General features: G+C 36.1%; 3 protein-coding genes across 3 annotated transcripts in view; all 3 read left to right on the top strand.

The window, feature by feature from the left end:
* On the top strand, positions 4,043-5,590 carry LOC104783165 (probable lipid phosphate phosphatase 4). Its single transcript, XM_019240654.1, has 6 exons — positions 4,043-4,272; positions 4,385-4,472; positions 4,614-4,723; positions 4,847-4,940; positions 5,034-5,282; positions 5,418-5,590. Exons 1-6 carry the CDS (start codon positions 4,057-4,059, stop codon positions 5,588-5,590), a joined length of 930 nt encoding a protein of 309 aa, XP_019096199.1. The 5' UTR covers positions 4,043-4,056.
* Positions 7,052-9,894, top strand: LOC104783169. The gene is made up of 2 exons (XM_010508283.2): positions 7,052-8,322; positions 8,795-9,894. The coding sequence occupies exons 1-2, from the start codon at positions 7,109-7,111 to the stop codon at positions 9,627-9,629; spliced, it is 2,049 nt and encodes a 682-aa protein (XP_010506585.1). The 5' UTR covers positions 7,052-7,108; the 3' UTR covers positions 9,630-9,894.
* Positions 9,922-11,192, top strand: part of LOC104705341 (zinc finger protein rotund-like) — a 7,698-nt gene continuing 6,427 nt past the window's right edge. The window contains exon 1 of the mRNA XM_010421331.1: positions 9,922-9,948. Within this exon, the coding sequence (XP_010419633.1) occupies positions 9,922-9,948 (27 nt within the window). The remainder of the gene's footprint in view (positions 9,949-11,192) is intronic.

Consider the following 11,192-nt stretch of genomic DNA (forward strand, 5'->3'; position numbering starts at 1 on the left):
TTCTCTCCCCTATCTCTCTCTCTCTCTCTCTCTCTCTTTATCTTTTCTTTCTTGAATGTGTTATACATATTTTAACATCCACATGCGGTGTGATGATATATATGTATATGTACTTGCATGTCATCCTTAGTGCTCTCTATCTTCTGTCAACAACCAACATCACTCTCAAACCTGTGTGTGATATGCAACAATATGTATGTATAAATGTGTATACATATGTGTGTCTATATGTGTAATAGCGTAAGTATATATATTATATATATAAAAGGCTTAAAAGCATGTAGGTGTATATATATAGATTATAGGAAGAGTATGAAGTGACTAAGGGATAATGGAGAGTAATGTGTAATATATAGAGGATCGGAGTAAGTTGAGTACCAAAATGTTGACTCTTTCTAATCTACGTACTTTCCCCTTCACACACAGGCCACACAACCCAACGTACCCAACATCAATTCTTCATTTGATAATACGAAATCATATGATTTCTAAAACTAGGAGATTGATTATTTTCTAATCAAAGAATCCATTGTTGGGAAATACAATACTTCGTTATGCATTCAGTATATATTAATATATATACCTAGTTAAATCCATGAATTATAATATAATTGGTTAGAATTTAATTATGATTTTTGTCTGTTGGGCTATATAAAAACTTATAATATCAGAAAATTATTGATATTCGGCATTTTAGTAGATATATAGTAGCACCGAATACTTCCGCAGAACACAGCCAAAAAACTGGCTAGAAACACGAGCCAATTGATGTGGTAATCATGTGATTTATGGAGATGTGGAGGAGATTTTAATTGACGTGAAAGTTTTGATTGGCAATGGCTGGCAAAAATCCTAAACCCACCAACCAACCGTACGTCCTCAATGTGGTAGGGGTGCCATTTTTAACTTCTTACATAATTAAAAACAATAGGACAAAATATAAACCTTTCGTGTGTTTCAACCGACAAAAACCAAAAATAGTAACTTTTTGCAATTACGTATCGTCACTAGTAATATTAGAACAAATTAATCAATGACCGCACATCTCTCAAAACAGTGATTTTTTTTTGTGGGTGAAATCTCCAAAACAGTGATCGTCTCTAAAACAACTTTTTTTGTTAGTTTTCTTTATGTAATGATCAAATTAGTATATTTTCTTCGAAACAACTCTATAACTTATAAACTGTAGATTATCCCTTTCTATTTTTTTTGCTAAGAAGATTATCCCTTTCTATGCATAACTATTAACTATAACTCGAGTCCAGTGGGGTAACATTGCGCTTGACTTAATTTTAGTTTGATGCGATACCCGATAAAGAGATGTGGCTCTTTCTTAGTCAATTAAAACCTAGTTTTAGTGGTTATCAAAAAAAAGGAGAAGAACAAATTAGTGACGAAGAAAACATATTAAAGAAAAAAAACAATTTATTCTGCTATTAATTATACAAATCTACTTAGATATATATAACAGGAAGGGTTGGCGAATGTAAACAGAGAATTATCAAAGATTGAAGAGGGAAAACGACAGATCACCAAAGTAGGGACTATGCCATGAAGAAGGGAATCAACACTTAGTGTTTTGGTTATTCATGGTGTTGTCCTTTTTCTCTTGTAATTTACTTTTCTTTTTCTTTTCTAGTTATTCTTATTTCTTGGGGACTAAAATGTGAAAAAATTCAATACATATCAAATAATAGACATGTCTTACGCAATACTGGACTTGGATAACAGTAAGTGAGGTGACTTTTTCTTTTGGAACTAATATTAGTTTCCCTATTGGAGAAAGAAAGAGAAGAGGTCAAAAAAGGAATCATAACAACTAGATATGGAGGAGGAGGGACTTTAAAGAGTGATAGACAATAGAATTAAATAAGTGGGGAAGAGTACTATACTGATGAGATAATCATTAATTGATAATTGAAAATGGAATTTTCATTGCAGAGTGGCACATGTGGTAACAAGAGATTGATATATTTAGAGAGATGAGGGAGCTAGATCAGTACCACTCTTGAATTAAAGCTGAAACTTGTGTGTCCCATATTATTCATTACAAAACCATTTATGTCTTATTGTAGTGTAGAGTGTATGTAGAGTAGACCACAGAAATTGAAATTCAGATTTGGTGTACCTTTGAAACTTCTTATCATTATGACTCAAGAGTCTGAATATGTTTTTGTCTTCTTCGATGCTTTTTTTTCCTTTTTCTTTTCACGATAGATATAAAATAGTTGAAGACTATATATGTATCTAGGAAAATAATACAACCACGATTTCACTCACAGTCTTCGCATTACAACCATCTAAAAAGCAATAAGGATGTGGGTGCGTTTCTACTTGTACCCCTACTTAAAACTAGTCATGAGCACGAGTTAGTCATTTCTATATCTCGCTAGTCCCATCAAATTATAACTCGTTTCTTTCATATCTTTATTAGTTCTCATTTCTCAACTAATTACTCATGCGGACTTTTTTTATCAAATGTATGATTGAGGAAGGAAGTAATACTAAAATAAATAGTATAATTATGTTATTGTAGTTAAGTGGTTACTATTTTCATGCAACCGAATCATAAAAAAGTATAATGCAACTACGATCTGTAACCTCCTTTGCACTAGTACATAATTTGAACTCAACTCGATCTATGTATACGCAAAACAAGGTTTAGTGGTTTACGTAATAACTATGTGGTGAATGCTTCGAATCCTCACCGCTACGTTTATCATTTTTTGCCCTACAAATAGTGGGCTTGATGAAACCCATTCTAAATAGTTTATTCGATGGTGTTCTCTATCTTTTTGTGGCTGTTTAGACAGAGAACCCATTTTTTTTGCACCTTCGAGTTAATCTCATTTGTTTGGGCTTCCTTAATTAGTCCTTAATTCTCTTTTACGTAACTTATTATTTTCCCAAAATACTTCACATGTGTTTAAGTGGTTTGTTACAAAAATAGTTGTTTTGAAGGCTGTTCTGCTTGGAGCAGGAGCGAGGATGTTAATTTTTTTTTTTCGTTCAACAACTGTTGATACTGATTGTTTAGCCTTACCAAATAAGGACCCTGCAAGCTTTGTTTCCTACTGCCAAGGTAGATAAATTTTCTTCATCGGTTGTGAGAGTTCACCTTTACATATTTATTTATTTGAGCAATCTTGTTGTTTTTAGCTTTAACATTTGTTCGACCACTATGTTGGTTGGTGTCTTGGATTGTTCGGCTCTTTGTGGCCTCCTAGTGGAAGATATATACTCTCTTATGAGTTGAATGACTGATTAGTCGTTTGTGAAAAGAAAAAAAAAAACTCATTTGTTTAAGGGATAATGAGCGATTAATGTTAGTACGTTAAAATAAATCTTCATTAGTCAGTTTAAAAAAAAAAAATATAATAGCAAACTTATTTTAATTAATGAACACGATAATTTGGAACAAATGAATGATCTTCATTCAGTCGTCAGTTTTTTAGGCCTTAGTTAGACAGGTTTTAAATATTCAACCCATAAAACCAAAAAAAAAAAAAAAATCTATGTCAATAGAAAAACCAAAAAAATCCAAAGTTTCATAACTGTTTTCAAAACGAAAAACCAAAAAGGAAAAAAAGAAAAAGTTAATTTTGCGATAAACAAATATTTTTCATATCCCACCCCAAATTCATCCCATTCACCGTTTCAAAAAGAAACCAAGGAACTGTTTATAGATTTATGACAATTGTAACAATTGTAGCAGTAATAGACTATATTAATTAGGGTTTGTTTAATCCTCGACCTGCGATCGATTGATCTCGCGTTTCACCCATCAGGTATCATTTTATCACAAATCCTCTCTTGTCTAATTGTAATGCATATATATATATGTTTGTATGATGAATATTGTTTTTTTTTTTGGTATCGTCGCGTTGATTTATGATTACGAACACAAAGACGAAACAAACCATGGTATAGATTTCATCTAGAGAACATTTGCATAGCAAAATTAAAGTTTGACTCTGAAAACCTAGATTATGTAAAAGATTAGATTTGATTACAATGAAACTGTTGTTTCAGGTTAATTTGATGAGAGCCTGAGAGATGGCTAAGATAATGCTTGGTGCTCACTCGGTGAAGAGCCATGGATGGAAGGTGGCTCGAGAACATCTTTGTGACTGGCTTATTCTCGTAGTCCTCGGTCTCATTGACATTGTACTCAATGTTATCGAACCTTTTCATCGCTACATTGGACCAGACATGTTAACCGATCTCACTTTCCCATTTAATGAAGACACCATCCCTATGTGGGCTGTCCCGGTAAGTAAACCTGTTTACCAAGAAACGTATACCTTGATCATTGTGCCTGACATCACAAGGAAATATTGCAATTGTCGCTGATTGATGATTAATATGTATGGTGTATGTGTAGATTATTTGTATATTGGTTCCTATGTGCATCTTCATAGTGTACTATTTCTTTCGAAGAGATGTGTATGATCTTCATCACGCCATTCTCGGTGAGTTAATTTCTAATCCTGTCCATCCTCAAATGTACTACTTCCTTCATTACTTGAATTTTGAACCGGCCGTAATGGTGAAATCCATACGATTATATATATTTAGAGTAGCTGATAAGAATATTTGTGAATTGCGTATAGGTATCGGATTCTCATGCCTTGTGACTGGAGTCACCACTGATTCCATCAAAGACGCGGTCGGTAGGCCAAGACCTAACTTCTTTTACCGATGTTTCCCCAATGGTAAACCGGTATGTACATTTCTATGGATCCATTTCATCAGTTCCATTAAATCAACGATTAAGTTCCCGGTTTAAGTTAGTTTATCATGAGGGAATTGTTTCTTATTTTGTGCAAATCTGAAAGAAATGCAGAAATTTCACCCGGATACTAAGGATGTTGTGTGTCATGGAGTTAAAAAGATAATCAAAGAAGGTTACAAGAGTTTCCCTAGTGGTCACACTTCGTGTAAGTTCTTCTAATAAAGTTTTTAAAAAGACAAGTAACATATGAATTGATTCTCGTTTAGTTAAAATGGTTGATTACGTGGTATATATGTAGGGTCATTCGCCGGTTTAACATTCTTGGCGTGGTACTTATCGGGTAAAATCAAAGTATTTGACAGAAGAGGACACGTGGCGAAGCTATGCCTCGTGTTCTTACCGATACTAGTAGCAATTCTCATCGGAATAACACGCGTCGACGACTATTGGCACCATTGGACCGACGTTTTCGTCGGAGCTATCATCGGACTCTTAGTCGCTTCTTTCTCTTACCTCCACTTCTTTCCTTACCCTTACGACGACAACGGTACGTATGAAAATTAACAAAAAATATATATATATATGTTACCAAAACGGCAAAACCTACCTACCATCATGTTATTATTGCTTTGTTGTTGATGATAAAGAATGAAAGATTAATGATGTTATATTATAATAACAGGATGGGCACCACATGCGTATTTTAGAATGTTGGCAGAGAGAAGTACTGGTCGAGCCACCACGACGATGACCCGAACCAGTTCACAAGGTATGTTGGACAATGACGTCGAGCATGGCGCCTCCACCTCTTCTCCTCACGATCGCCATCGTGAAAGCACTGATTCTGAATTCTGAAATTTTCCTAGTCAATGTTAAACTCCATGCATGTGAATTTCTAATTGTATGATTGTTTTCACTAACTGATACATTAGTTGTATTGTTACACCAAAACAGAAACTGATACATTGTTCCTTCGTTCAACATGTATACTTTCATTTGACTTATAGTAAATAATATATTCATATGTTTCTAGCTAGGTTGAGTGTGCCAATATCTTAACATCAAAACCAAAAAATGTTTCTATCTTTGACATTGCTGTTAAACCATGTTTAGAAATTTTTTTGGTTTGGTTCAAATTGGTTTACTTCTGTTCCTGAATTTCCTCTCTCGGGTTCTGGTTTCAACTTTGCAGTAGCATTGGATCCGTATTAATTAAGCAAAGTGACTCTTTGTTCTAAGTTTTTAATATTTTCAAGCCGATTTTGTATGATTTTCTGGCCAATCAAAGAAAGGTACATTGTTAAAATGTCTATAGTACGAGCGCACCACTTTTTGAAAATATGAATAAAATAAAAGAAAGATCTTATATGAGAAGAGTCATAACTCATAATATTTCAATGTCCGTGATTGTGGCAACTAGTGGTGGGAATGTTGATAACCTCTTTTTTTAACAAGTTTCAACAGTTACGTCGAGGGGTAAACTTTGGGAAACGAACGTGTAACGTCCGGTTGAAGTAAACCGGACACGGTAACCGAAATTTATCCACATGGGTTTTGTTTGATTTTCCCATAAGGAGGTCCAGATTCATCCACCTTCTTCGGGATCCACTATGTTCATCTGAGCTCAGTTTTTTCTCATTTAAGTTGATCTGTGAACCAGATTGTTAAAAACAAATTGCATCAAAGCTGTAATGTTGGAACTCGTAAAAGAATTTAACCATTGTCAAAGGACACAAAACTATTATATATACTAATTACTAAACATTCTACAGCAAAATAAAATAATAACACTACACAGCTTTCTAAACACACAAACATCAACATCATTTCTGATACATGTGTATATCGTATTGTTTTATTAGATGTACAATACTTTTTCTTTATTAACAGATCTAAAGACAAAACTTCAGATCTTTTTTATAATTAAAAAAACAGAGAAACCAATCTTAAAATTTCAGAACAAAAAAAAAAGCTTTAATTTTGGATACGCACAAAACAGCTTTTAGAGGTACTTTTTTTGTTGTCATTACATTACGTTAATTATAAAATATATGAAGTTGACTGTACCAATTTGTATAGTTTAAGTACATATATAAATTACCTGGCGATGAGTAATTTCTCCAGCTCACTCTGCAGAGAATCTAACATTTTCTCTTTTTTTTTTTTTCTTTCTTTCAATGTAAAAATACAATATATTTATTTTAATTGTTAAAATCGTTTTTTGGCAAAAATAAAATAAAAATCATATCATAATTCACAATACATTACACACTGGTTTTATGTTTACGATTAATAAAGGTGGATTAGTTTCGAACAATCAATCAATATATAAACCAATCCAAACTAACCAATCCCGTCATTATCGTCGAACCCATGGAGACCCCACTCCCTTCTTTATCGCAGCAACTAACCCCAAATCCTACTTCCGCCGCCGTCTCTTCCGCTATTCCGGCGGCAGTCAAGAGCGTTTCCGTTCAACAACCGATCGATGGATCTCCACGCGCCTTCCCTGTTGATACCGGTGGTAATCCGGAGCCGCTTGCGGCTGTTCCCGGCGCTAAGCTTCGTCTTATGTGCAGCTTCGGCGGCCACATCATGCCTCGTCCACACGACAAATCGTTGACGTACGCCGGCGGCGATACTCGTCTTGTTGTTGTTGATCGACGCGCGTCACTGTCTTCGCTCCGATCTCGTTTATCTAGTATGCTTCTCAACGGCCGGTCCTTTACACTCAAGTACCAGCTCCCTAGCGAAGATCTCGATTCACTCGTCACCATCACTACCGATGAAGATCTGGAGAATATGATCGAGGAGTACGATCGCGTGACTTCGTCAGCGACGGCGACTGCTACGCAACGGATCCGGTTGTTTCTTTTCGCTAACAAGCTCGAGACCGCCGCCACCATGGGATCTCTGCTTGACGGCGCGAAATCTGACACTTGGTTCGTCGATGCTCTCAATCAATCCGGTTTGCTTCCTCGAGGTTTGTCAGATTCCGCCGCTGTGAATAACACCTTGGTAAATCTCGATGAGGCTAGCGGCGGAGACGCCGAGATCCAAAACCTAGAAACTAATGCTGGTGGCGAGAACAATAAACGAGGGGATTTGTTGGCTCCTAACGGTGTGATTTCGCATCAGGAGATGCATATGAGCTCGATGCCTGACTCGCCGATGATGGAAGCCGCTGGTTCTTCGATAGGATCATCATCGTCTTCTCCTTCTACTTCCAATTTGCCACCGATTCGCGTTAAAGTCAGCGAAGACCAGAGGATTGAGGAACAGTTGGCACAGATGACCTTCTCAAACATGCAAACTCAGAGGCAATTTGATGATGGAATTAGCTTGATGACAAATCGGCCAATGATGGTTCCGTCTGGTGCCATGACTGATGCTTCAATGGCTTATAACAACGCACCTAGTGATAGTTCTGCTCCCCCAAGCAATGGCCAGGTTTCACCGCATGACGATCGGTCCGATTCAGGTGTATCAGCTGGCTACAGGAAGCCACCTTTGCCGATGCAGCCAGTAACGATCCCACCGAGAACTACCGGAGGGTATGCTTTGACATCCCCTGATTCTGTTGCAAGGTACTTTCTTCTTCTACCGCCACTCATTCATTGACTCATACACTTGTTGTTTAGATAGATGAATGATCTTGGTAATTTCATATCTCAATCTCTTGGTTTCTCCATCTCTTTTTTTTGTCAGCTTGCCGTTGATTTGTGATTGTCTTTATACTGTTTCTGTTCTATCATCTTTACATGTGTGTTTTGGGTTACACCTAGGCTAAGTAGCTAAAATAGATAGATAGAACACTGGTTTCAAGTATGGTTTATGAATTGACAATGGAGAAATCATCTTAAGCTGTGTCAAATCCGAATAATATTTGATGATCTTTGCTTCACAGTATACATTCAGAGATTCCATCAATTTGTAGTACTAGCCGTTTGTGTGGAAATTGACATACACATACTCATTGAACCATGCATTACAAGTGATGTTAGCTTTGTTTTATGACTCTTATGATTCTAAATGCTGATGTCTCCTTTTTTTATACAGTGATACGAGCATTTCTTCTGCTACTTCATTTTCGAAGCCAATGTACTACCAAGACCAACCTCCAGCTCTGCCAAAAGCTCCTCCAGTGACACAGCCTGAAACTACCTCGGTCCAAAGCTCCCATGTCTTACCTCAGACTGAAACTACTTCACCCCTCACCACTTCCCATATCCAATCTCAGCCAGGTACATACACAACCATGGATCAACAACAACACCAACCAACGGTTCAACAACCTTACTTACACCAAGGCGTTCAGTACATCCCTCACGCATCTCAATACTTCCCAGTTTACTCTCATCAGCAACAAAACTACCCGGTTTACGTGATGTCTGTCCCGCAATCTCAGCAGTATGTCCCAGCAGGAACTCCCCCACTCTACCCGATCTCAAAACCCGCCACAAACTCGAGACCTGAAGCTGCCCAAAACGTTTACCGTGCTTCTCCCCCTCATGTTCTTCAGCTTCAGCAGCAGCATCAATACATGGGTTACACTGGAGTTCCTCAACATACTACAAACGCAAACGCCAATTACAGTACTGGAGTTCCTCCTCAACATGCCACAAACGCAAACGCCAATTACAGTATTGGAGCTCCTCAACATAGCTCAAACACCAATTACGGTGGGGCCTACGAATACACAAACCCTCCAAACGAGACAGTGTATTACCACGCACAGCCTCCTGCTGCCAACACTGCCATTCCGTTAGCGTCTCCATACCAAAGCATGACACCAGCTGCAGCGGCAGCCGCTCTAGCTGATATGTCCAAGCAGATGGCTCTTGACGGCGGCAAACAGCAACAACAACATATGGCTGCATCTCAGCCGCTTTAAAAAGCTGGATTTTTGGTAATAAACGCGCAAAGTGTGACCGTATAGCTATTTTACACGGCGCGCTCTGGTCTTTCGTTTATGACATGTAACGTCGTGTTACATCTGGTTACATATACATAGGCTTTGCTATATCGTTTTCTAAAGTTCTTATCATAGTTATTACTTATCTCTATCTTGTTTTTCTTCTATATTTGGAAAATAAAAATTGTTTGGATGATTTTTCTATAAGTATTTATACTGGGCGAACGTTGAAGGTATTTTGATCTACTTCAAATGGAGTAGATGCTGCACCATGTCCATGATCATCATTCAATCAAAGGTGTGTGTGTGTGTGTGTGTGTGTGCGTACCGTAAAAATATTGACAAAGGACAAATTCAAAACATATATGAAATTCCTGTTAAAGATCCTAGATCATTATCTAATTCCGTGCTCATCCGTTTAAGACCGAAGTCATGTTAATACAATATGTTTCAGAGACTAATCTGAAATGCGTTTGGTGCATAGTGGAAAATGTTCTCACCGATTGAAACCTTTGTCTAGAACCAAAAGCTATAAGCTTTCTTCCCCTGTTCCCCATGTGCTTGGAGATGCTTGAGAGAAGAGACCCGATATGAAAAACAGAACACTGTAAAATTGTGAACAAGTTGAAAACTTTACAATAAAAAAATACTTTGGGAGATAAAAATTGTCTGGAAAGTTTTTCTAAGTACACAATAATTGGGTGTAGTAAAATGAAGAATTTGTGGTTTAGATCAAATTATAGTTTTGAAATTGTCTTGACTTGAAGCTTATATAAAAAATTAAAAACCAAAACCATGAGAACTAACTAGGTAAAAACCAATGCTGTTGTACGGGAAGAAATTTTTGTTTGAGCTATTACATTTGTAAATATATTTATTTAGTATAACATTTATAATAAAAATTTATATTGGTTTAAATTGATAAAGTTTATGAAAGTTTCAAATATTAATTGTTTCACCATAAATTTTAGATGGCGAATCTGGATTGACGAATTAGTGTTCAGTTAGATTATTCTCAAAATTTTGAACTATCAAATCAAATAAAAACCACAAAAAACTAAAATTTCATGAACCAAATGATTTAAATAATATTATTAACCCGGTCAAACTCGTCCGCTAAGCCATCCCACAACGGGTTTAAATATTTTGAACCACAAAATATCTTTGCATCTGTCTCACTCGAATTCGTGAGATCCGCGGGTAACCCACATGCATCTCAATAAATCTTTTTTTCTAATATATAATATATATTTAAAGCTTAAACTTAATTTATATTAATAAAATTGTGTGATAAAGTTTTGAAAAATAACACTTTTGTTTTATTTTTTGTTACAAAATAACTAAATGTGTCTCTATGAGTATAATATTATTACTTTTTTATTTTTTATTGGATTGAATTTTCAGTAATTTTCAGTATAATAAGATTTTTTATTGGACTGAAGAATTTGTGGTTTAGATCAAATTATAGTTTTGAAATTGTCTTGACTCGAAGCTTATATAAAAAATTAAAAACCAAAACCATCAGAACTGTTTTACAGTAGG

Source organism: Camelina sativa, chromosome 1 (genome assembly GCF_000633955.1).
Source record: "Camelina sativa cultivar DH55 chromosome 1, Cs, whole genome shotgun sequence".
NCBI lineage: Eukaryota > Viridiplantae > Streptophyta > Magnoliopsida > Brassicales > Brassicaceae > Camelina > Camelina sativa.